Genomic DNA, 26802 nt, shown 5'->3' on the forward strand with positions numbered 1-26802 from the left:
GAGCAGGGGGTGGTGGGGACAGGGAATAACCGCTCAGGATGGAAAGTGGAACAGCTGGGACACCCGGGGAACGGCGGGGGCCAGGCTGCCTCGGAGCTGCCTGGAAGTGGCTTGGCTCAGGTCACGGTTGTCATCCCCAAAGGATCTCAATGCTTGAACTGCACGTGAGACTATAGGCTGGGAGAAGGGAGAGGCTCCCCTTAGGCCAGGTGGCAGCTGACCCTGGGCCTCGTGGACAGTGGGCTCCGGTCTCCTGGGTGGGCAGGTATAGCCTGTGAAGGGCAAGCTGAGCCTTAGTCCCTAGGAAGCCTGAAGTGTCCAGGAGAGAGCGAGCCCCACAGGGAAGGTGTTGGAAGCCGGGTGGCCTGGAGAAGCTGTCAGCTCCCGTAGAAGAGGCCGCAGGGTGCCCCCTGGTGGGCAGATTGCCACACTGCCAGGTGGGGCCCAGCCGTGCTGTGACAAGGGCCGACAGCAGGGCTCCCCATGAAGGGCGGGGGAGGACGCTTCCCCTGCCTCATCCTTAGCCAGCTGAGTTGGGCCAATGGGGTGCTGAAGCCTCCAGAGCCGCATGCCTCCAGGGACAGCGGGGGGCTCCGCCCACCTCCCCACCCACAGCAGGGCTAAAAACCACAAGCTGAAGCCCCTGGACTCTCGGGGGCCCAGAGTGGGGGTTGCGGGGGAGCACGTTGGGGAGCACTTCTGTGTTCTTCCCGTTTCACTGAAAAAGAAACGCAGAAGCCAAAACAGAGCAAACAATGATGCCATTTATTTAAAATGTTTACTCCAAGAAATATATATATATAAAAAAGACAATTACAGCACTAAACCAGGCACCTTCAACCCAATCACCTCTTCCTGGGTTCTCCCCTTCACGCTCAGCCTCCTTGTCCACCATCTCCTTCCTGAGCTGGAAGACGCGTCTGGGGCCCGAAGGGTCACCGCACCCCACATGCTGGGCCGAGCTGTCTCCCAGTTCCCTGTTCTAAAGGGTTTTCCTGGTTAGGAAGTTCATTTTAAAATTCTGAGCTCCAAGCAGTGACTGGGAGAGAATAGGGCGGCCTCATGTGGAGGAGACATCCCTTTCCTGCTCCAGCCCCCGGCAAGGGGCCCCGGTGTGGGCCAGGACCTGGGTGGGAGCACAGCCCCAGGGAGCCACACATGGTCCAGGAGCGTGGGCGCCAGGCCCGCTTCAGGAAGAGCTGTCGGGGGAAACCGAGGGGCTCTACGCAGGGAAGCTTGAGTCAGAGATGGTGGTTAGAGGGTGATTTGGACAAATCAGGTTAGTTTAGCAGAAGCTCTGGAGCTGCAGAAGCTTCTCCCCTGGACTATAAACACAGACAGCAGAGACGAGCGTGAAGTCAGACTAAACCTCAGCAAAGATGCAGGCTGGCCTCCTGCCACGAGGCCTTGGGACTGGCCAGGATAGGTGCTGCCACATCCCTGTGGAGGAGAGAGCCACCATCGGGAGCGACGAGGCGGGAGGGACGAGGAGAGGAAAAGCAACAACTAGTCATTTTTGGCATTTTAACATCGAGACAAAAACGGTAACAAGAGCGAAGCAAAAAAAATAATAAAAAAGACCAGTATTAAACTTTCCCATCCACGCGGCCTCACACTGTACCTCTCCCCCGTCTCTCCCACAAGCGCCACTGACCTAAACAGCTATTTTAAAGCACCCAAACCAGTCCAGACCCTCTCGAGACCAAGAACCTGGCCACGGCCGCCGCCTCTCTCGGGTCCGAGCAAGAGGAGGGTTCCGGGAAAGGCACCTCGTAACTCAGGCAGCGCCAGGACGTGCTGGTGCGCAGGGCACTTGCGGGTAGCCGGTCGCAGCCTCTGCGCTGACTCGGGGAGGGGGACTTCTTCCATGATCCCAACTATTTGGTAACACAGCCAAGCAAATGTAACTAGAGTGTTGGGTTTGTGGAGCAGGAACCCAGGTCTCAGAAACAGACTGGGCTGTTCCAGCAGGATCCAGCCAGGGGCTCGGGATAAAGACAGAAACACGAAGGCGATAAAGGCCGGGACACAAAGGGTGACCCTCCTCCGCGGGGACTCCAGAATGCACTGTGTCCTGCTGGTCAGTCTCCGACGGCAGGTGCTGGCGAGGCGACCCCGGCTCACGGGAGCCTTCGAACTGGATCTGGAACCACGTCTGTCCTCCCCCAAGTCCCCACTGGTTCCGTGATCACCTGGTTTCCATTTGGACTTCTTTGACAGCTAAAGTAGATATAAATGGCTAAACACAGATCCACAAGCCCCCACCGGGGGGGAAACGGCACGTTCTATTAATGTCACAGCCAAAAGGCAACAGGGCTTACAGGCAGCCAGGGGGAGGAGCAGAGCGCACGCGGCCAGTCTAGAAGGAAAAGCGGGAAGGCAGCGGGCCGGGTGCTGCTGCGCACGCGGGGACCACCGGGAACGGTGCTGCTGCGCCCACGAGTGACGAGGTGGCACCCTCTGGGCTCACAACGGAAAGGGGTGTTTCTGAGAAGTGTGCAGGGCGGGGGAGGGGAACCTAAAGAAAAGCCTAGACTGCTCAAAGTTTCTGCCTCTTTTGTAGGAATGGGAAGTCAACTAAGAGCAAATATTTTAATTAAACATTAAGAAGGGGGAAAAAAAAAACCCACTTTGGAAAGCATACAGAAAAGGTAGTTGGCGTTGAATCACTTATAAAACGGAACCTCAGGGAGTCTAACAGAAATGCACCTTCGGCCAACGTTTGCTTCTGAAATTCCTCGCTTGACGTCCCGTCCCAGTGCACGTGGACATGACAGCTGCCGCGGGAGATGTGGAGCGGGAGGCTCCAGGCGTCAGAGGGTCCGGGGATTGTACTCTGGCAGTCTCCTGATCTTCTCCTTCTCCGCCTCGCTTTCATCTCTTGCAATCACCAAGGAGTGTGAGTAACCCATGGCCACCTAGGGGCAAACCAGCACCGCATGGGCAAGGGTGCGTCAGCCAGGCACTGCAGTTGACAAGCCCGAGGCTGACCGTGGGACACTGGGAAGTCAGGGTGGCCAGGAGTCAGCACACAGGTCAAAACGGAAGCATCTTGGAAAGCTGAAAAAGGCCCTGACTGAGGAACCCCAGTGTCGGCAAGACCGCCCCCGACCGTCTGGGCCCCCAGCAGGCCCGAACACCGATGGCTGGCAGAGGCCAGTGGGGAGCTGCGGACCGTGCTCCCGGCTCCATCTGCCTCTCTGAACCACAGCCCTGCCTGTGGGAAGGACAAGCCCCACTGTGTCTTGGCGACAAGGGCTGACGCCTGATGGGCCAGTCGCAGGAGCCTCACCCCACCACCTGTCCCACAGCCTAGAGTCTCGGGGGAAGGCGAGATGCAGACAGGAGCAGGCGCCTGCGCTGGAGCAAACTGGCTGTGGCTGGACCGTGGCTGGTGGCCCTCAGGGTGAGTGCAGCTCACCTCTGTGCTGGCCTGGTCACCCACCAGAAAGCCCTAGCATGGGGCACAGGGCAGCGGCACAGGGAGATAGCAGACGAGACCAGGCAGCATACAGAGGGCGGAGGCAGACAAGCGTGGCTGGCCCACCTCCTCTCCCTGCTCCCCAGGGCTCCCCACGCACCTGCTCTGTGAAGATGCCGTCGAGCGTCTTCACCTCCTGAGCTGCCGTGGAAGACTTTGGCTTGTGGTCCCCATAGCCCTGGTGAGGCAAAGAGTGATGCTCACGAACACCAGCCGGGAAACGGGCACCAAGGCAGCCTGCCCAGGACTCCCACGGACCTATGGCCTCTGCGGCTGAGCCCCGCCATCTCAGACCCGAGGCCAAGCCTGGGCAGCAACGGGCACCCCCAGGCACCAAGCAGGTGCCCTGTCCTAACCCCAGGATCGAGGTGCTAAAAATGTGAGCTGTGGGGTTTATGCCACCTTCTGGGGAGAGTCCCCAGGCAGATGACAGCACGGCAAGTACAAGGGGAAATGGCGACCGCGGCCCTCGGGACTCCCAGGCCACAAGCGCTGGCTGTCCCCGTCCCTGCCTGTGTCCACGATCAGCAGGGACTCCAGGACACGGGACGGAGGGCCAGATTACTCTGCCACCAGCCAAGGGCCACACAGGCTCCTCAACTCTGAGAGGCTGTCCCCGAAGTCCACCTTGTTCCTCCAAGTCTCCAAATCAATGCTCGGAGTCTACTTCTGATGCTAGCAACACCTTCTCCAAGAACAACCCGTAAAAACTGGGCCAGGTTGACATCTCTCTCAAGGTTCCACTGCAGGGCCCCGAGAAAAAGGCATGTTCAAGGCCACCAGCCCTGCAGACGGCAAGGGGTTGAGAAGCACCCCATCACCCCACACCCATCAGAGGGGAACAGGAAACAGGCCTCGTTCCCAGCAGGAAACACAAGAGCCAGGCTGATGATCAAACCGCAACGAGGACAGGCAGACGTCAGGGTGAGCTCAAGCCCAGCTGTTCTCGAAGACACTGAAAGTTAAGAACTCACCACGCCCAGAAGCAAAGAATCAGACTTTGGGTGAGAAGGCCAAGTGTGTGGGGAAGATTAATCATTCCAGTAACTGAGATTAAAAGCAAGAACACAGACAAACTTATTTGGAAAAATGAGGGAAGAAATGTCCCCAACGACCTCAGAGGCTGGAAACCAGGAAGACTGGATACATGGTCACCGCTGGTCCCACGGCTTAGGAGGACATGCTGATCCTGTAGCTTGAAACCCTCCTGGGGAGAGCGAAGAGCAACCACCCTCTCTCCTATCGCGTCATCCCACAATTACACAACGCAAGGGGAAACAGGACCTGGAACTTCCCAGTTTCCACTAACAACGTGGCCAGAAAAGACTTTGAAAAATCATTTGACGGGCAAAGAAACATCTATAAAAGCTGAAACAACACTGCAGACCTGCATGCAACAAGGACACACACTCCTTTTTTCCGAGCATTTTCAGGAGTTGGCTCAGGGAGCCCAAGTGGGGCTCTGCCCACCAGGCAGGGACCAGCTTACCAGCTCCCCGAAGGTCGGCGAGGGGCCCCAGCTGATCGTGCTCTCATCCGCAGCCACGATGATGCTGCTCTTCCTGCAAATGGGCAGCAGCTGTCACCCCGGCATCCAGCTGTCCAGCCCTGCACCGCACCCCCCAGCAGCCCCAGGCGCTTCCGTGGGCTCCCTACAGGGTGCGACCTACCAGCATAAAACCAAGCTGGCCCCACTAAACCACCATCTGCGACAGCACAGCACAGGGCCAGGGGGGCATCTCCTGAAGCCCGCTGTCCGGGGCAGACCCAGACAGGAGAAACCCTCAGTGCCTGGAGACACGGGCCCCCATCTCCCCACCCCACACCCACTCTTAGTTCTCGGGCCCTCAGGGCAGGAGGTCACTTTCAGAGAAACAAACACACTGGGTAAAGAAGAGACACCAAACCAGGATGAAGAGCTCATTCCGAAGGGGTGGAACATGCTGGACAGGAACCTTGTCGGGGCTGCAGGTTTCAGATTATAGCCACGCCGACCCAACCACTACAGAGCCACCTCCCCCAAACCTGGCAGGTGACGGACATCACCCAACTCCTCCCCGAGAAGTGCTACAGAGCTCAAAAGTGCTACAGAGCTCAACAGGTGCCCTCAAAATAAACAGAAAACCACTGACTTAAAATCATGTTCTTGTTCCCACTGTATCACAGTAACTTAAAACATCCTTACTAAACAGGATTTTGAACCTGCCACACGGATAGAGCACACCATCTTCGAAGAGTAAACCATCAGTGACTTTCTGCAGCAGGAAAGGGAGTCACCTGTCCCAGGACCTCCCAGCGCCCCCTGCTCTGAGCAGAGTCCCTCCCCTCCAGGCTCTGGAATTCGGGGCGCCTGACACCCCAGTGGTAGGGACAGGGTGCCTCCTGAGTGTGTCCAACAAGCCCAGGATGGGGGCAGACATCCCACTTACAGGAGACATGGTCACGTACCCACAAGCCAGGCTCCGGATTCTCCAACCGCAGAGGTCCTGCACAGCCTTCGGGTACATGGTGGACTCCCGGGACGTGTTGGTGGCCCCCCAGAAAAACAGACCACCTGGGAAAGACAAACACGTCCCCACTGTCACCGTCCTCTCAAGAGCTGAATGGCTCCTCATCTCAGCAGCATCATCGGACAGAAGGAGGAAGGGGACACGCGAGGGACCAGAAAGTCTTGGCCAAAGAGCCTGGCGGTCGGTGAAATCAGGTCCCTGGTCTCGGACAGGGCAGAGGCCACGGGCCTCCCCAGCAGGGCACACAGCCAGGCAGGGAAACCGGGACTCTGGACGTCCTCCTCCCAAGGCCGACAGGGAGGCACTGACCTACTTCACTGACGGCAAAGGAGCAGGTGTAGCCGGCGTAGATCTGGGACGCCCCACGCCCCGGGAAGTCGAACAGCTTCACCAGGCGGGGGACCATCTCGTCCTTCTGCTCGGCGTGGCCCAGCCGGCCGTAGCCACCGAAGCCCCAGGAGAAGACCCGCTTCTGGGAGTCCAGGACCAGCTACAGGAGGGAGAAAGCACAGCGCTGGGATGGGGCACGCAGGGGGCTGCTTTCTGCGAGTCTGCGGCTGCGGCTGCGGGCACAGGGCAGGCACAGCCAGGATGCCTGCTGTTTCCTCGGCCAGGGACACGACTTCCAACCCTAAGACATGGTTGTTCAAGTTCTAAGTCTTCCCCTTTCTCCCATTAAAGTGGTGTCTCTAGAGCAGGCCAGCACCCTCCACTTCCTCTTTCAGCCCCGAGTCAACTGCAGACAGAGCCGGGAGCAAGAGCCCTGCCCGCCTCACACTCTCCCTCAGGCGGGCTCACATCACACGGTGAGCTCCACCCGGCCACAGGCGCAGTGCACACGGTTAACCGGCTACTCTCCAGGGTAAGAATAAAAGTCTAAAAAAGTAAATTAAAACACCAATTCCTCTCCTGAAAAAAAAAAGAGGAATACATACACAATGGACTACTACTCAGCCATCAAAATAGTACTGTCATTTGCAGCAACATGGAGTGACCTGAAGATTATCATATGAAGTGAAGCGAAGTCAGAAAGAGAACGACCACACGCGGTTCCTTATCCAGAACATGACAAAAATGAACATATTTACGAAACAGACTTACAGACCAAGAAAACAAACTCGCGGTGACCAAAGGGGAAGTGGGGATGGTGGGGGCAGGGGAATAAACTAGAAGTCTGGGATTAGCAGACACACACTAAGGAGACAACCCAGAAGGTCCTACTGTAGCTCGGGGAGCTACATTCAATGTCCTATAGCAAATCATAATGGAAAGGAATACGAAAAAGGATACAAGAACACAAATAAGTGACTCCCTCTGCTGTAAAGCACAAACCAGCACAATGTGACAAACCAACTACACTGCAATTAAAACATCCACCTTCCTTTCTCGTCTCCCTGATGGCTGGTGTTTGAACTGTGCAGATGTAGAACCCATACACACGATTTGAGGTCAGAGGCGTGAGAAAGATCTATTTCTTCTGACTACACTGTGTAAGAGAGAAGCAGCCGCTGGGCTTGAGGAGACTGACACCACCCAGCCCTGAGGTCACACAGCCAGTTGCCCGTCTACAGGAGGCTGACCTGTCTCTGAACTCTCAGGAGGACGAGGGAGAGGAGACCCAAGTCTGACACTCAGTCATCTGCAGGCAAAGTAACCACAGGAAGGCAACTGAAATAGAAAGATGCACGTACAAAAGTTTTATCACCTTGATCTAAACTGACCTTTAAGGAAACACCCTCAATGACTGAATCCATTCAACGCCCTGAGATAACATCAACCTGGAAAGACATACGTAAGACAAAAGACAGAAGCAGAAAACCCTTCCTGTATGACCCCAACCCAGAGTCTGCCCACTCAGCTCTGTCTGTGGACGCCATGCAGAAGTTAAGAGGTGAAAATGATGCCCCAGACATCTGAGGGTGTGAAGCCCTCCAGGCGGCCAGGGTCCAGTTATTTGCTTTGCAAAGCCGTCACTAAAGCCTTACCGTGTGGTTAGCGCCGCAGGCCACGTCCCGCACCACCACATTAGGGACGGGCAAGATCTGGCCGTCTTTTGTCTTCTCGATGAAGATGGCCACGCGCCGGGGCACCAGCTCGCAGTCATACTCTATCCGCTGTGCCCGGGCAATGAACTTGCCATCCGAGTTGTGTCCTGCAGTGACCACAGAGGTAGCCATCAGTCAGCAGGGCCCAGAGCGCAGGGCACCTGTCCAGTCTAGCTGGGCCTCACGGGGACTTTGGTCAACCAAGGTGGCATCCTCCTGAGGCATGGAACTGATAATGTGTGTTGAAAGTAGTTACTTTACAAAATGAACAGAAATCAAAATAAGCAACACCCAAGGACAAGGTCCCTAACAGGGAGTTTTCTGGAAACCCCCCTGTCTGCGCGGCTAAGTCTGGGCTGGGCTGGGGCTAGACACGCTGGAGGCTCTCGAACCCACGGCTGGTCTGCTCCGTGCCCAAGTCGGGGCCTCCGGGGGCCGGGAGCGGGCCAGAAGGGCCAGCCCGTCCCCAGCGGCCAACGCACTAGAGTGGCTGTCAGAAGCAGGCCCGCGGTTGTCTCTGCGGTGCCGACCCAGGAATTCCGTCGTGGGGACGAGCTCTAACTCCCCGAGACCCCCCGGGCTCAACAACGGGACTGAGGGCTGGCTCTCCACGCAGCTGGGGAGGAAAGACTGCGGGCTCCACGGACACGGGGGCAGCCGCTCGCCGCCCGTCTGCAGCGGCCTCGCCCCCGGGGCCCTGCAGCGGCCCGAGGAGCGGGCGGCCCGGAAGCCCCGCGCGCTCCGGAAGCAGGCCACCCTCACTTCCGGCGCCGCCCCCGGCCTGCAGACGGCTTCTCCCGCAACCCCCTGGCAACGGGGCTGCGCCTCCTCCTCACTCCTGACGGAGGTATACTTAGCCGCACAAAGGCGCTGTTGCCCGGTCCGTTCACGCCGCCTGCCGTCCGCCGCCCAAACACGGAGCCGCGGCTGCCCCGCCGACGAGCCGCGCGCGAGCGGCCAGCAGGGGGCGCCCGCGGGGCGGGAAAGTGGAGGCCTCGGTCAGCAGGACGGAGGCGGCCCCCCGCTCACTGCCGGGGACCTTCTGCCTCTGCCTTTTCTACTCACCGACATGTCAGTCAACCTCATCCCTTCTCTTTAGGGCTGAACATCGGAAGGGAACCCTACTCTGAAATGATTTTGGCTCTTCCGTATGCCTGAAACAGTGGCCCAGGCCAGGGTGTTCAAACAACCTTACTCTCGAATAATTTCCTCACTTTCCATAAAGGCAAATCTTTAAATATGAAAATGAATGAACATAGATTTGATTAAAAATTGATAAGGAAAAGAAAAAAAAAAAAAAAAACCTTGAAATCCTTTTATATAAAAATCAATTCCCAAATGAGAAAAAAATCCTTTGACAGACTGACGCCTTGACTTTTCATTAAGACAAGTCCCTGTCGGCCTCCACAGCCCGTGAGTGACGACAAGCTGGCCCAGGAAAGGGGACATCCACTTAACGGGTCAAGGCCACTATCTGCGGTCAGTTACCTACATCTCTACCGTGTGTGCAGCCCCACTCTGACTGCTGGCTCTAAACATACGGTTACATTACAGAGCTTCTTAGAAATGTACTTGCATACCCAGCTGACCATATTCGGGGCACCCAAAGGAATAGAGGTTTCCTTTGCAGTCCATTATCATGCTGAATTCAGCCCCACAGGCCATTTTGGTAATTGGCTGGCCGTTGTACATTATCTGTAAAGAAAAGACAGAAGACTTTGAGACATTTTTTTTTTTTTAAGATTGATAAAGTCTCCACAGGTTGGTGGGAAACAATTACTAGGTTACTAAAGATTTCTAATGGACTCAACAATGCTGAAGGCAAAGGCTTTGCACATATGTAAAGAAACACCACCCAGTACACAGTCAGCTCAGACAGGCAAATCACGTCCCTGGGTCTCTGCAACCCTCAAAATGTACACTGTGCCTTACACATTCTAGTGCCCAGTGAACGCTGAAATCAGCTGACTGGGGGTGTGGGCAAGAGGGTGCAAGAAAACAGAAACTATAATCATATTTAGCACCCAAATTTCACTTTAATCACTACCTCTGATGTCAGGCGACTTTAAAAAGAAAAGCTTTCATAAGCATTACTGCGAACCAGTAAAATGAACTGGTTTACACTCTCTTGTACTACTGTAAGAGCTGCTTGCTAATTAGCCTTAATTGAAAGTGTGAATAGGAAATATAATGGTCTGAAATTAGGAAGTAGAAGACAGCAAAGGCCCTGAGTAATTTAACATGGGGTTTGGACACAAATCTGAGAAAGCGCTTAAAAGACTCTCTATTGCAAACTAATCGGCCTGGGGAAGCCAGACTGGAGGAACTGGAGGGTGAGAAATGTCAGCACTGCAGGAAATCGTGGCAAAAGGCGGAGACTGGGAGGGGGCGCTGAGCCTCGGGGTCTGTCATGGCCTGGCTCGCTCTGAAACCGTCTCATCCCACTGCAGAGCAAATGGCTGACAAAACAACATTTCGAAAATCCTCCAAACGACAGGTGTGTTTGTCCAAGGTCTCTTTTTAGGACTAAGACGTCAAGTCCCTCCCCTCAAAGACACTCACAAGCCTCCTGCTGCCTTATGGCAGAAGTTCAATATTTAGGTATAAATCCCAGCCCCCAGCTGACGCCAAAGTTTTTCAGATGACCTAACCTATTTGTGTGCTAAGCACCTGGCAAGTCACTTGTTACGAGGTCAAAACTCAAAAGTATTTTCAGACAAAGACAAATCACATCCATGGAACAATTCTCACTGCAGAACAGAACAGGCTTCAAACAGGCCTCTGGAACAAATTATTTCCAGTCGGAATAAAAAACTGTTTCTAGGACGTTCTTCCACTGTAGCTGTCTATTAAACTTGTGATCCATTCAAAGGATCAAGACCCTGCTTTTAGAAAGGAGCCAGCAACTTAAACTAGGGGGAGAGACGCCTGATCTCCCCCTAGAAAACCCAACCCTGAAACAAAGAGAAGCAAAGGCCCTGAAGGGGGGGCGCGGGCAGCACCTGTGCAGGGCTGGGGACGGCGTCTGTCTGGTTGCCGAGGCCCAGCTGCCCCATCTTGTTCTCTCCAAAGGCAAACACGGAGCCCGTTTCTGGAAGGAGAGAATGACATCCGTTAGCAAAGGGAAAACAATGCTGAAGACCCTGAACAAGACTGGGAATCAAAGACTCAAAAATCAGAAAAACAGCTCCTTTGCCAGGAAGAATGCAAGTGAGACAATTTCCCACAAGGGTGTAGGGTGGACACCTCAGAGCAGAACCACTGCCCGGCACAGACCTCCCCATAGCCTTGGCCATTGACACCCATGGGTACAGCTCACAATGCCTTGAGAAGCTGCCCACCAGGCTCCCTGGGCATCTTTATGATCATGCCCTTGAGTCGCGGGGCAGCTCTACCCACAAGCCAGCTGGACCCCATCTGGAGGGAAGTGGCCCTTTCTTACCCGTCAAGGCCAAGGTGTGGTTCCTCCCACATGCCGCAGACACGATCACCTCGTGGCTGAGCCCCTCGATGAGTCTGGGGGCTTCAACTCTCTTGGTGTCGCCATGGCCCAGCTGCCCCTTCTCATTTCGCCCTGTGGGTCAGGAGCAGGACAGATAAAGCGGGAAGGAGGAGACAGGGCAGCCAGAGCAGCTGCAGGGCGAGTTGGGGTCTCCCAAAAGGCGCCCTCCAAACCCACAGCCGAGAGCCGGGTGACAGCAAGTCTGGCTCTGTAGGCGATGCCAGCCTTTCAGGGCTGCTGGGTGGGGTTGGGTGACCAGGTAAGATGTGCAGAGCTGTCCCTAGAGTCGCCTCTGTGGGCAGCTGCCAGCCACCACCTCCCCTGCTCTGACCCTCTTTTCTGGGGCAGGGCTGGGACCCATCCTGGCATTTTCGTCAACTCTGTCCTCCAGGGAAATGGTATAAAGCAGGTTCAGCCAGGACGTCACACACGAGCGGACTAGCTCACGAAGACTCACAGCTCTCACTTCTCCCCGTTCCTGCCAGACGCCAATCCCCTCCTCCGCTCCACTCCGAGGTATTTTAAGACAGTTAACACCTGCCTCGCAGGAGTCTGACTCCCTCAGTGCTCTGGGCGTCTACCATGGACCCTGCACTTCTCTCCTCTCCAAGGCCACCTCCTGCCGGCCAGCCTTCACAGGACCTTTAGCCATGTGAACCCCAGCGATGGCCCAAGGCTAGAACACAGAGCTCTGAACACAGGCTCTCCCTGGCCACGGGCCCACCTCCACTTCTGGGCTGTGCTGGCATAGAATTGGGGCAGGAAGGCTCCAGGAGGCCGAGCCCTGCCCAGCCCCCTGCATTGCACAGCCCCTCAGGGCTTCCCAGGTGGCACAGTGGTAAAGAATCCACCTGCTAATTCAGGAGATGCAGGATTGATCCCTGGGTAAGCAAGACTGCCCGGAGGAAGGCATAGCAAACCATTCCAGTATTCTTGCCTTTAAAATCCCATGGACAGAAGAACCTGGCGGGCTACAGTCCCTGGGGCCACAAAGAGTCATCCGTGACTGAGCATGACACCCACACCCACCCCCTAACAGAGCCTTTTAGCTACAAGCAAACATGGAGGCTGAGTAGGCCAGAAGGCTGGCCTGCTCTTCACCTCACCTAAGTTTTCAACTCAGGCCACAGTAGTTCCAAATCTAAGCAGCTCAGTGGGCCTCTCCCAGGTCTCTCTAAGAACCACACTTGTAAATATAAACATTTGGGGAGATTTTATGGGGCCAGAAAGCCAGGCAATTTGGAAACCATGGGAGGTTTCCATATCCTCCCCAACAATGAACTTTGACCTTACAGTCATGAAAGAGGGCGAGGAGAGCCAACTGGCCTGGACAGGGCTGCCATTACAAGAGGAAGACCACCCTCGGGCTCTGATTATGGTGCTCCAGGAGGACAGAGGGACACCAGCATCACATGGAAACCGCCCAAGTTCACCGTGAAAGGCAGGAACAAGCCGCGGCGCGATTTCTCCGCAAATGTGAGGGGCCCGGGTGGCTGCGCATGCACACCCCGTGAGTTCCAGGCCCCTGCACTAATGCTCCTGGGCGCTGGACCGGGCCTGTATCTTCCCGGGACTCACGACACCCCCTGTGGCTCGTCCCCCCTGCCCCACAGTGATGAGTCTGCTCATGGGACACATCTTGGTTCTGGGGCCAGATCAGATGCACAGCTTTTACCAGCATTCTCTGCCCACAGGTCAAGAGAGGGGACATTGTAAGAAATACCACATAAATGAAATTCAGCAGAAAGATGAGAAATAAAGACACCTGAAGTTGGGGACCCCGACACAGAAGGCTGCATCCAGCGTTGGGGACAGTGAGCAGGAGGCGGGTTCTGGGGGAGAGACAGACTGGTGCCTCCAGGAGGAAGTGAAAACCGTGGGGGTGCCATTGTGTCACCAGCAAACCATAAGTTTAAATTTGGGCCAGACACACTGCTTTTTTTCAACAGAATTACAAAATTAGCAGAGTGCAGGGAAGACAGCAGATGTTAATGTATTTGGACTTTGGTACAGCCGCTCATGAAACTGCAAAAAATGGTTCAAACAGCCCAAAATAAAAATGCAGTCATATGGACTCAAAGCTAGCCAAAGGGCCAGAAACAAAGGGTGAGGACCAATGCCAACACCCCCCGCGGAAAGAGGAGTCCCAGAGCCAACAGAGGGCGCGGAGGAGACAGAGCCTCAGCCAGAGCCTGCCCGGAGGACCTGCAAGAGCAACTGGGCACACGGCATGGAAGCCCCCTGCAGGGGACCCTGAAATGGGAGGGAGGCGAAGAGACAGGAATGGCTCCCCCCGCACCCAGGCCAGGAGTCCAGGAGCAGGGCAAGCAGGTGACTCTGGGAGAGTTAACTTAGCTGTCTGGGCAAACGGAATAAGAAACTGAGGAACAGCACTGCGAAGACTCAGGCTGGTGTCACCGCGTGGCGGATGTAAACGCTGGTGGCATTTAAAGTGGCAGGAACAGGGCTACGTCATACTGTGCTGGGTGCTGGGGGGGCCCGCAAGCCTAAAATAAAATAGGATTCAGTTCCAGGCCCCTCGATTTCAGAAAGCTGCGGGTTCAGTCAGAACGTTCGGGAGAGGGCTGCTTAAAGAAGAGAATTCCAAGATAGTGGGGGCGAACCGCTCAAAACCAGGCAGGAGGGCAGAGGCCTCTGGGGGCAGGCTGGCTGGGCATCAGGAGAGAGGGGGCAGCTGAGGGTCCCCCACCCAGGGTCGGAGTTAGCGAGCCCCCCGGCGGGCCCGCTCCGAGTTACCGCGACCCCGGGTACTTACCCCAGCTCCACAGCTTCCCTTCCGTGGTGATAAGGAGGCTGTGGGCGGCGCACGACCCCGACACCACCGTCCGCACCCGGACCCCCGACAGGCAGCCGTACCTGTGGGGCCCCCACAGGTTCTGACCAAGGTTGCGGTAAGCAGCTGCGGGGAGGAACGGAGCGCCCGTCAGAGCCCCGGAGCCGGCCCAGTCCCCCTCGGGGCTCCGCGCCGCTGACCCGCAGGGCCCCCGCCGCTGGCCGGAGACGAGCGCCCTCCTCCCTCCCGCCAGGACCCCGCGCTTCGCACAGGGGCCGCGCCCCACCCACGCGCGGCCCCTTCACAGCCCCGCCTCGCCCATCAGTGGACGCCGTGTGGCCAACCGGAGGCTCTCAGATCCAGAAAAACGAGCTCCTTTCTGGGCCTGTGGTGACTTTTATGAAATACTGCTGCTGCTGCTGCTGCTAAGTCACTTCAGTCGTGTCCGACTCTGTGTGACCCCATAGACGGCAGCCCACCAGGCTCCCCCGTCCCTGGGATTCTCCAGGCAAGAACACTGGAGTGGGTTGCCATTATACTAGCTGCTGCCAAACCCACTGTGTCAGACTGACCCGCGCGCAGGAACTGACGGAAAGCTCAGCTTGGCCGTCAAGCACCCGGCTCCAGGGGCAGTCTGTCTCCCTGCCCAGTCAGTCCCCGCCAGCAGAGGGCGCCAGGCGCGGCCTCTCATGGACTCCCACGCGGAGAATCCATGGACAGAGGGGCGGGGCAGGCCGCAGTCCATGGAACCGCTGGGAGTCGGACACGACTGCGGCCAGCTTTCACTTTCAGGGCATGTGGCGTGTGTGCTCAGTCTGACTCTGGGACCCTGTGGGCTGCAGCCCACCAGGCTCCTATCCATGGGATTTTCCAGGAAAGAAATACTGCAGCGGGTTGCCATTTCCTTCTCCAGGGGAGTCACATGAGAAGGGTCCCACAAAGGTGGGAAGTTCCCCAGCACGACTCAGGACCCCCTGGGCTTCTCCACCTGAAAACACTGCTCTACTATTGAAAGGTGAGCGAAAACCCAGCAACTTACTGGGTAAAAGCAAATCAGAAATGACAGCCTTCATGCCTATGTTGAGGGCTGCTCATCATGGTGGCGTGAGTGCTGGGTGCCATGTCTGTGGACCACACACAGTGCCAGGGGACCACACACAGTGCCAGGGGACACCATGGCTGACCCAATGGCCCTAAATGGACGCCCTCACAGTTGACAGAGATCTGATTTGCCAGAGCGTCTTCCCTGTCTGAGCTCCACAAATGTCAGAGGCCAAGATGTCATCAGTTCGTGAGAGGCAGGAATTCTCAGGGCCTCCCAAGGAAGCTTCCCTAGTCAAATCAAAGGCACTGCAGCAGTCCCAGGTCAGTGGGCCAGGCTGGAACTCACTAATAATGCCCGGGGCCTGGGCCGAGTCAGAGGGGGAGCACGCCATCACCATGCCATCTTGAAAAAGGAGGAAGCGGCTGCCTGTCTGAGGCCCAGCAATGTGTACCCAAGGGCGGATGGGCTCTGGTGGGAAGGCCACTTTGAGGGAGGCAGGGTGGGTGGGTGGGAAAGGCTGGGGCAGGCAGGGAGATCCTCCTTCCCTTAAGGTCTGGCGTGGGTGGGAAACCTAATTCTCCCTCCTTTCCCTTCATGTCTACTGGAAAGGTCATGGCAGCCGAAAGACACGAAAGACTTAAAAAAATTTTTTTGTTTCATTACATAGAATTAGATTCAGAGGGAGAAACATCTGGGAAGCAAAGGTAGGCCTTGGAGAAGACAAAAAAGCACCCTTAGAGCAAAGCTGAGCAGGGTGCTATTCCTTCAACCAGACACTGCCCTGCTTTGCCAAGGGCTCCCCTCTGGAATCTACTTCCTGCTCAGGGCCCTGAGCGTCTCGAGTCGCAAACACAGGCCTTTCATTTAAAGAGCAGCTTCAAGAAACAATGCAACACCTGCGCAGGAGCTGGCAGGGGGACTGATGCTATCATGCCCCGGGAAAGGTGCCAGGTGCCACCAGCCGCCAGGCAGCTCCCGCCCAGACAGCTGGGTCCTGAAGGCTGGGCGCTGGCCCCAACAGTAAGTGGCTCAAACCCATTTCTAACGCAACTGGACCCTGAGCGCCACCAAAGCCCCCGCCTGCTGTTTTCATGGACTAAGATGATCTCCAATGCCTGCCCCAAGGCCCCAGGGAGTGTCAGTGTGCAAATATTTGTTCACTGGGCAATGCTGGAAAGTGCTTTGGGAATCTTTCCAAGTGAAATCAAGCCATAGACATGGCAAAGCGCCAGCCTTGCTCCTCTTGGCTGGGCTGGTATTCCCCCCAAGGAAAGATACCACCTTTCAGAAAACATCTGGGGACCAAGATGCTTCTCGGGACCTCTCCACTCCCCCAACTCCAGATTGTTCCTTGCTCTGTCAAACCCGTTCCTGCAACCATTTGGCAGTTTGCAAGGAAACATGAACTCTTCTGAAATGTCTATCAAGTTTGACATTTGACACGTGACCCACGTTGAGGACACTTTGACATTCCACACACCAGCCTCTCCATTTTAATGAAGCTAAGTGACATGGAAAGAAAAACTGGAAAAAAGCATCAATGCTTATTTGAGGCTAATATTTATATTTTTATCTCAACGGAATTATCAAAACCAGAGTTGTGCCCAAGTGAGAGTCCTGCTGAAGACCCGGGTTCAAATCCATTCCCATCACTAGAGTGGCTGTGTGGCCCTGGGCAAATCACTTGGCCTCTCTGAGCACCTCTGTAAACAGTACCTACCTGGCGGGCGATCACCAGAATCACACTGGACACCACGCACACGGGAAGCACTCAATCAGTAAGAGCATCTTCTAGTTTTTTAGACATCGTTTCTCGTACCTTGTTGTTTAGGCACTTCTTTTCGACCAATCAAGTCCCAGTTGGTTGCCCCAAAAATCAAAAGCTGCCCTTTGCACTTAGACCCTTCAAGTTTCTACAGAGAGAAAGAGAGGGGGAAAAATTAGCTTGCAGTGCTGCGTCTAACTTCCCAAACCTGTTCAACGATAGCAGGAAACAAGATGATAATAATGCAACACTAATGTTTGCCCCCAGAGGTTTTTTCCAAGTGGAAACTGATGAGCGCCCAGCAGCTCATCAGTTGAGCCCAGACTCGGCGTTACCCTTTGATTTCTCTTTAAAATATCTTTGGCCAAACATTGCAAAAGCAGCCAAATGACATTCGCCCTCTCGGCTCTACAGACTGCCACACAGGTATCTGCAAGAGGCCTGCCATGTCACACAGAGAACGTGTTAAAACCACTGTCCTTGGGGTCAAGGCGGCATCTTCCCAACATCAGCGCAGTGAGCCACACGGGGACCTGCAGCCCTGGGGCCGGGCGCCTTTCCCATCGTCCCTGGGCGCTCCTCGCCACAGCTCTCTGGGGAAGACAAACAGCAGCCCCCTGGGTTCAGGGCTCCACTGGAGGAAGGAAGAGCGCGCAGGCTGGCCAGGTCTGACAAGGCGGCCTCCCACAGGCCTGTCCTCACTGCTGCCCAGAGCCAGGGGGCTGCGGGGCAGTACCCCTCCTGCCCGAGGGCCAGGCGCTCGCTGTCGGGGAGCACGTGCCGCTTGAAAAGGCTACTGTCCAGTTTCGGGTGGGATTCGCTCTGGGCTTGGCCCGGTACGCTCGTTAAGGCCAACCGTTCGTCAGAACCACTTCTGAGTCTCCACTCGGCTCCACACGGGCCAGGGGAGCAGTTACTTCCTGTTCTGCTTTCACCCTCCACACAGTCACGGTCCCAGGGCGTTAAAGGCAAAGAAGGGGTTTTCCTTCAGTGTAGAGAAGGGTTCTTGGAAGGCTTTGAGAAGAAACTAAACAGCTGCGAATCCAGTCATCTAACCCTGGGCGCTGACTGCTCTAGAGGTGTCCTGGAAGCCCAGTGTGTGCGCAGCTGCGGGGGAGATTCCACTTCCTGGGGAACCCTGTGACATAAACCTGACACCCCAGGCACCCCCGGCCCGATCCCACCATGCTCGCTGGCCCGGCCACATGCAGGGGCTGGAGGCGGGCGGTCCCTCTGCCATCTGTGTGCAAAGGGCCATAAAGCAGCCAGGGCTGCAGAGTGACTCTGCCACACTTCAATTATTCAGAGAATGACCTTAATCGCGGGAGTCCACCCCGCAGCACCCAGACTCCAATTACTTGAATGGGAGCCGAGTTTCCCCTGGTTATCTCCCCTTCTTTGTTTAACTGGCAGGCCTGGCTGGAACATTCTGTGGTCTACTGCAGGAGAACAGCAGCATCAGGGGACAGTCAAATTCCCAGTGTATGGAGCAGCCCTGGGTCTCTGCCTACATTACCAACTTGCTCTCCACTACTCCTCAGGTCTGCGTGGAGGGGCAGCAGAGACTCAGGATGAACCTAAGTACCATGGAATGAGCTATCGGGCCAGAACAGTGGAGAGGAGAGACCAGAATTGACCATGACCCCCAAGACGGGCAGAGATCGGTAAACCACTCCATACCACCGTGTGCTCAGCACACCAACAGGTCACCAGTGCTGGCAGCCGCTGTAGGACCTGCAGTCCACCAGAACTAGCTGCCATCACCCTGGGCAGAACTGTCTCCTGTGATCTGGAGATGCCAGCACCTGCACGAGTGGTCACTGAGCCAGCTCAGCCTTTACACAAACCCACAAGCCCGGGGGGAGCACAGTCAGCCTTTACACAAACCCACAAGCCCGTGGGGAGCACAAGGCGCTCCGTGAGAGACCGTGGTGGACTGGCCATCTGGGTCTCCGCCAGTGCCAGTGGTCTTGGAGGGAGGGTGAGCAGCGCCTCGTCTGGGTTTCTAATGCCACGGGCCTCATTCCTTCCCATGAGATATTGTATTATCTACCGAAATCTTTGCTATAGGCTGCCTATCCTTATTTCTCTATTATTCCATTCTTCCCTCCACCTGGTATCAAACAAAAAATTCAAGTAAGGACTGGAACGCCTCTAACATCCCTTAAAGATCACAGCCCAGGTCCCTCTTTGCCACAGAGCTGAACCTGTGCACTCCTGGGAGACCCCAGATGTGGAAGGACTCCATGTAGGGCATCCAGGGACAGCTGCCAGGGCTGTGAGCCCCAGAGGGTCCCAGGCCGCCCAGGTGTAACCGGCCTTCACTGCGGGGCCGAGACTGGTTTTTAGATGCCATCAGCAGCAACGCTGCCAGTGCCTACAGATCATGTGGGAGAAACGCTGGGAGAACAGTCTCCCACCAGGATGGGTGAAACTTTGCAGGCTGCGGAAGAACAGCCAAGGACGCGTGCACTGAACCTTCAATCGACAAAATGGGGCTTCTGGTCCAAAGCAGTGTTTACTGCCCAAGCGCAAGAAGCATGTTTACAAAACTGAGAGTCAGCCTTGAACATACACCCATTTAGAAAGCTGCCCCTCCCAGCAGCGGGAAGACCGTTCAGAGAGAGGCCAGCGACAATTCCCTAGTGGGCTATCAGCTGAAACAGGCTCCAAGCTCAGTTTTCAGCTGCATTTATCTGGTCCTTTCAGATGAGGCAGAGTTGTCTCAGGGTCCACAAAACCTGAGCAACCCAATGCTGGAAGAACTACAAAGACCTGGACAGCTGGCGACACTCACCTGTCTTCCCGGAGTCAGCCAAGGCTGCTCACTTTACCTACAGGGTTGCGAAGTTCACAGGGAATTCAGGCTGCACCGACCCTGGAGGATCGGAGAATGCTCATCTAATACAACCACACAGAAACCTGAGGTCCTTGGAGAGAGCATTTCCCAAGACTGAAATCCTAAGAATGTTTTATACAAACACAGCTTCTCCTCAAGGCGACTCTGTCCCTCAACCATACAAGTATTTGGGGTTTATCTTTCACAAACCCAACATCTGCAGCTTTGAGTTAACTGAAGGCAACATGGGCTTCAGACGACTCCTGGCAGCTGCCCTCATGCAAACCTCTTTCCAACAGCTCTGGAAGGCAGCAAGGCTTGTGAAAATCTCAGTAAAAACCCTCTTTCTGAAACAAGCTAAGGATGGTCACTGGCCTGCAGAAGCAGACAGGATTCCCAGGACTGCTTGGCAGGTTGGCAGGTGCATGCCCTGGAGTCCAGGAACACACCACCCAAGAGTGGGGCGGTGCTCACATAGGGCGAGGCACCAGGAATGCAATGGGGCAGCCTGGCCCTGGCCTTGACGACGGACCAACCGATGCTAAAAGGAACTTAAAGGCTGAGCTGTGAGCACTGAGGAGTGTCCCTCATCAGACCCTCAGTCTCCTGCGTGCCGAGCAGAGGACAGGGTGCTGGCCAGCTCACTGCACGCGCTCTCCCTCTGACTGCCTCCTGGGGTCAGTCTCAGCAGCAGGGTACGAATCCCCTACTTCGGGATAACTAAACTCACCGCTCTGAAATGCCCACTGGAAACACTGGAGAGACAGTGCAGCAGCTGGCCTTTCTTTTCCGTTCCCTCTGGGCTGGAGGGAAAATGTCCAGAGTCCTGCTCAGAGGGTCACCTTTGTCCCCGTGCTCCTTTTCTCAACACATTGCCCTGGGCTGGTCCCCAAGCCGAGGTGACACATTTCTTCACCCTCCTCCACCATCCAACACACTGACCCTTCCCATGAGATGGCACTTACAGAGCATCTCTAACAATTTGCATAGGTGTTAAGGATGACATCACGAGAAAAAAACCCTGAGTCCAGTGGAAATCTAGCTCCATGTGATCTTGGGCCAGGCCCTCAGACTCTGTGCCCCAATTTCCTCACCTATAAAGTGGACCTAGAAGGGCACCGTTGTTAACCATTTAAATATTGCCTGAGCGTCCCTGGGAGAAAGCACGCTCGCTGGTTGGGACTGAGAAAAGGATCCCTCCAGACCGTGACTCTATACCCCAAGTGCAAGTTCGCACTATTTGGAGTGATCTGAGCGTCTGCTAAAAGATTTGACCCTCTCCCTGAACACATGCCCCCCTGACACCAGATTAAGATCTTTGGCTCTGCAAGGTTTTGCAGGCATATGGAATGGTCACAACCTTAACTAAGATTGGAAGATCCACCTCTAACAAGCAAATTAAAGCCCATTCAGGCCACGGGAGGTGGGGGCGAACCCTGCGCAGAGCCCACGCGGAGCGCCCCGGCCCTCCGACCACAAGCGGCGAACAAAGCTCAGACACCTCTGGGGGTGGGGGTGGGGGGGCCGTTCCGGAGCTCGGAGAGGGGGCGGGCTCTCCGGAGCATGCGCCCTCGCGCCGGGCCCCGGAGCCCGCCACCCCCGCCGGCCCCGCGGCGCGAGACCGCGCGGGGCCGCACCGGGCATGCGCCGCGGCCGTCAGGCCCCGCCCCCCCGGAGCGCCGGAGCCGAGGCGGCGGGAACCTCAAAGCCCCGGCGAGGATCGCCGCGCCCCGGGCGCGCCGGCGGGGTCCCCCCCCGCAGCACCCGGGCTGCCCGGCGACCGCGGGGGCCCGGGGACGGCCGAGGGCGCGCGGCTCCGGGCCCCGCTGCCCGCGCGCGCCCGCGCCCCCGACCGGAGACAACTTGCAGAAGTCCCCTTCCCGGCGCGCGGGGGAGGCGGAGGGCGCCCGCGGGCGCGGCGCCGGGGCGGGGCCCTGACCCCCGCGGGCGGGCTCCGGCCGCCCCTCCCCCGCGGGCCCGGGGCGCGGGCCCCAGCGGCCAACGGCCGCGCGGTCGGCTAGGCCCCGGCCCGCGCCCTTTTGTTGCGCGGCGGCGGCGATGATTCAGCCCGCGGCCTGCGCCGGCCCCGCCGCCCCCGGCCGGGACGCGCGGGGACGCGCCGCGGTCCTCGCCCGCCGCCCCCAGGCCCGGCCCCGCACTCACGACGCGCTCCTTGGTGTGCTCGGGCTCCGTGATGACCGCGGCCGCGCCGCCGGCCTTGGTCGCCGCGGGCCGCGCCGCGCGCTTCCCCCCGCCGGGGGCCCCGTCGAGCTCCAGGCCGTCCTCGTCGCCGCTGCTGCCCCCGCCGCTGCTGCTGCTGCAGCGCTCCGGCCGCTCGCGCTTCCTGCCGGCCGGGCCGCCGCGCTTCCTGGGCCCCGCACGGGCCGTGCCGTTGCCGGAGCTCGGCTCCTCCCAGGCCGCCGCCGCCTTCTTCCTGGGCATGGTCGCGCTGGAGGAGACACGGGGCAGCGGCGCACAATGGACGGGTTATAAACCGCGCGGGGGGAGGGGAGCCAGCCGAGCCCGCGGCCTCCACTTCCTCCCCTGCCCGCCCCGAAGTGGCGGCCACGGGGCGGGCGGAGAGGGGGCGAGCCCGGAGGAAATCGCGCCGCCTCCGGGGAATCCCGCACGGGAGCCCAGGTCCCCGACTGCAGTCCGCTCAAGGAAAGAACAAATAAATGGGAGGCCCCCAAGGCCCATCCTAAGTTAGCTTTGCCCACATCGCCTCCTCATTGCAGCCCGCTGCCCAAAAAAGTAATGGGAGAGAAAAAGGGAGTCTCTGGTCCACCAGATTTTCATCACAGAAGGCTTCGGGGCACTTCAGAGGTCCCCTTCGGCACCTGGGGGGTGAAGGAACCTACCCCTCCCCGGCTGCCCCACCTGCTGCTTTTGTCTCTGCGCCCCCCGCCCCAAGCCCACTCAAATGCACTTCTCTTCACCGCCCGCCTGCATCCCCAGTTCCGCTCCAGCCGGGGGGTTCCGACCCCGGGCCCTAAGGAGCCGAATCCCTCGGGGGGGCTGTCCCCCGAGAAGTGAGGGGCGGCGCGAGTAAAGCCGGCCCCCAGCCCCAAACACCTGCTCGCAGACACGAAAAATAACTTTAATGGTGCTCTCCTCTCCCCCAGCCCCTCCCCGAGCGTGCGGCTCGGCCGGTCCCCGACCCCGGCTGCCGAGCGGCCGGCTCCGCCGCTGCCTTCCCCAGCGTCCCCGCGCCTCAGCGCTGTCTGCCCTTTTTTTATTGATTTTGAACAATGGGGTCTCTGTCTGTCTCCGATTAAACCACGTGGATCCGCCTTCCTTCCCCGTTTTATTCACTCAATTCCCCCACCCCCTTCCCCATTTTTTTTTTTTTTTACCATTTCTCCTCTTAAAGAAAAGAGGGGAGGAAAAAACAACAAACTTTCCCAGACCCCGCAAACTGATGGCTGTCGATTTCATTTTCAGCCCCTACCTATTTCCAGACTGATGAGAAGCCGGAGAGAAAAAGGAAGAGGAGCGGCTAGAAGACGAACCGAAGGGCCGTTCTCGCTCCCCGGCCCAGACGCGGGCTGCAGCCCACTCGCCAGATACACTTAAAATGTAAATACGAGCTTCCAGAACAAATGCTACAACACAAAACAGAAACACATGTGCGGCCGGGCGGCAAGCGAGCGCGGCGGGGCGGGCGGCGCGGGGCCCGGGGCGAGCGCGCCCCCTGCCGGCCGGCGGACCCGGCGGCCTGGCCGTCGCCGCGGCGGCGGCCCCCGAGCCTGCGCCCGGCGCCCCGCCGCCAGGCGCCGCTCCCGCGTCCTGCGCGTTTCGTGGGCGGCGCCACGTGCCCCGCGCCTCAGACATTACTTTGGGGGTTAGGCGAGTGCGGGAGTTTTTTCCCCGGGCACGTCTAGACAGGTCACCTGAGGACACTCGCTGGAAAATAGTTACTTTTCTTACGAATCCGCCAACAAGGGACGTGCCCTAATTGAGTGATTGGAATGAAAGATGAATACAATTTGAATAATTTTGTCCAGCGCAGAGAAGTATATTTTACTTGCCTATGAATGTGCCCCACTATGTAGCAAGATGCTGTTAACATGGTCGAGTTACATGCATAAATGTTTCCTGTATTAGCGAATTAAGGAGTAATAAATTTGGAGGCCAAGGAGGCACTGGAATTCCTGATGGAAAATTTTCACTTAGAGACCAATACTTACTGAGGCCCCCGTTCCTGCAAGACACGCAGTGCCAGGTGCAAAGGTTGGGAACTAGGTTTCCGCCCTAGTGGCATGCACAGTGTAACGGGAAAGGTTAAACAAGTACTTGCAAGATGTGCTGTGGTTCGAGACATGCTCTCCCAAATTATGCCACCTTGGCATAGTGAATAAACTTATAAAATAAAAGATTTTGAGAAAACAGCAGAACTCAGAATGTCATGCTGACCTTCCTCCCAAAAACCAATCATAAAACCCTCAGGTGAGAGATGCCCTTCACATTCCAGGAGGACAGGAACATCCTTATCTCTGAAGACAAAGGGAAACTCAGAAGAATCTTGATAAACAAGACTTCCTAAATGGCCTCCAGTGTACTACACTTAACACTTAACCTCACGCTGGTTCACCTCTCCTGTTCCTCTAGACTGTCCGCTCTTCAGACCACCTAGAAGTAAAATACACAGCTCTGTTTCTTTGGGACTTCATTTCCTTATGAAGTCTCCTGTGTCACCTAAAACTTACGTTAAAATAAGTCTGTATGCTTTTTTCCTGTTGATCTGTCTTTGTCAGCAAAATTTTCAAACCCAGCCAGGGACCAGGTGGAGGAAAGCTTTTTTCTCCCCTCCAGAAGCATTTCTGAGTGATACTTATGTGGGACTGCCCTGGCAAGGGAATCCATCCTATTCTGGGTCAGGGAAGGCATCCCTGTAGAAAGATCATCTGAGCCGAGTTACTGACAGGGTGGGTAAGACTCACCAGATGAACAGGGGTAGGAAGACTTCCAGGGCGGATGGAGGGAACAGTACACACAAAAGCCTAGGGACCTTGGGACGTCCCTGGGACAATGGCTAAGACTCATCATTCCCAATGCAGAGGGCCCAGGTTCGATTCCTGGTCAGGGAACTAGATCCCCCATGCCACAACAAATAAATACTTTTTTAAAGTCTAGGGATCTTGAGAGACGTGCTTTCTGGGTATCCCATGGGATTGGTGTGTGTGTTAGTCACTCTGTCGAGTCCAACTTTTTGCAACCCCATGGACTGTAGCCTGCCAGGCTCCTCTGTCCATGGAATTCTCCAGAACTGGGTTGTCATTCCCTTCTCCAGGGGATCTTTCCAACCCAGGGATCAAATTCAGGTCTCCTGCATTGCAGGGCGATTCCTTACCATCTGAGCCACCAGGAGCATTTTCAGGGTTGGGAGAGAAGAACAATGTGGTTTGAGCTGAAGAGAGGCAAGTGCTGGCTCGTGTGGAGCCTGGTTGCCACATTAAGGGTTGCCTTTTGCTGGAAGATCTTGTTGCCTCATTCTGGGAACGGGAGGAAAAAGGCTTACTTTCCTCCTACTGGTCCCCCTTTCCACTTTTTTATTTCAGTATCACTCCGTCTCCTACAATGATTTTCACCTAATTTCTTTCTCCTTAGGCATTCCACACAAGGAAATTCCTATTTTAGGCAACTTCCTGAAGATGGCTCGAGTACTAGGATCCTTTGCAGTTGATTCATTTCTTAACCATTATTGCATGAAGCAAGATTCAGGAGGCAACGGATGTTTAGAGGAAGAGAAGGCAAGAGGCCTAAACCTAAAGTATTTGATCAGACTCAAAAGTCTGTGTGTCCAGGGAGTCAAGACCGTTTATGTAAAAGAACTCGGGGAAATAAGAAATCAGCTGGTGCATTTCAGAGATTTTCAGAAAGGTCAAGACAGGCTGTTGAAGCACCCTTTGAAAGCCTCTTCTTAATAGTCGTGCCTTTAAAAAGATTTAGGAGATTAAACCTTGATATTTTGATACAAAACATAAGCAGAGCCAACCAGACAAGAATTTCGCCTGAATATACCATCAAGACCCCTCCAGGAAATGGCATGCCAATGCTTGTCAGGCTTCGGTGGTGGGTGGGTGGGTGGTTATCCGCCCAACACCCTGTGTGGCCAATTAGGAGCCATACAGACAGTACCTTTAGATGTCAGCCAGCGAGTCTTTTTCTTTTTTCTATTTCTCCATTATAAAGCTTTTTGCCGGCTCAAAAGACATGGGCGTCAGAAACACTGATGCAATGAGACGCTAATATCAGATTGCATCATACAATCCTAGGTGTGGTGCCCCTGAAACTGGTTTTTCTTGAGGTTGTGCTGCTGTAGAAAAGCGCTTCGGGTAGAACACCCGAGAACTGGCCCTACTTGTCAGATGGCAGAAGTAATTTTTGCAACTACATGCCTCAATTCCACACCAGTATTCTCCCGGGGGAAGCCGGCATGGCTTTCCAAATGGGTGTGCTGCCGACATTCATCAGTTAGGTGTGTTGTGCTGTGGCTTATGTAACGAATGTCACCCAGGGAGATGCACCTACCAGACAGGCTGGAAATGACACTTCCACCTCCAAGATGGGCTCTGATTGGATCTCACTTGAATGGAGCCACTTCTCTGGGAACAGACCAGCTTGGTGCAAAACTGGAAGAGGAGAAAGGAGAGAAGGTGGCTAAGGTTTCTCAGGCACTTGCTGGGTGGCTGGCAATGCGTTATAAGCACTGCGTGCACAGAACCTCAGCCGCGTGGGTCCTGCCTTCCAGCCTGCTGTCACCAGGACCCAAGGCTGCCTCCCGGAGTGTTCATAAAGGCATACTTCAAGTGAGATTA

General features: G+C 56.2%; 1 protein-coding gene across 1 annotated transcript; it reads right to left on the reverse strand.

Annotated features, from left to right (window-relative positions):
- Positions 1-2252: 2252 nt before the first annotated feature.
- On the reverse strand, positions 2253-23611 carry RCC2 (regulator of chromosome condensation 2). The gene is made up of 13 exons (XM_088842960.1): positions 23433-23611; positions 22145-22430; positions 17197-17290; positions 14315-14458; positions 11479-11610; positions 11039-11127; positions 9617-9731; positions 7977-8143; positions 6301-6481; positions 5930-6035; positions 4971-5043; positions 3582-3659; positions 2253-2918 (listed from the first exon to the last, which is right to left on the reverse strand). The coding sequence occupies exons 2-13, from the start codon at positions 22421-22423 to the stop codon at positions 2814-2816; spliced, it is 1563 nt and encodes a 520-aa protein (XP_088699086.1). The 5' UTR covers positions 22424-22430; positions 23433-23611; the 3' UTR covers positions 2253-2813.
- Positions 23612-26802: the final 3191 nt, after the last annotated feature.

Source organism: Moschus berezovskii, chromosome 2 (genome assembly GCF_049115385.1).
Source record: "Moschus berezovskii isolate FMDL1 chromosome 2, NW_MosBer_1.0, whole genome shotgun sequence".
NCBI classification, from domain to species: domain Eukaryota; kingdom Metazoa; phylum Chordata; class Mammalia; order Artiodactyla; family Moschidae; genus Moschus; species Moschus berezovskii.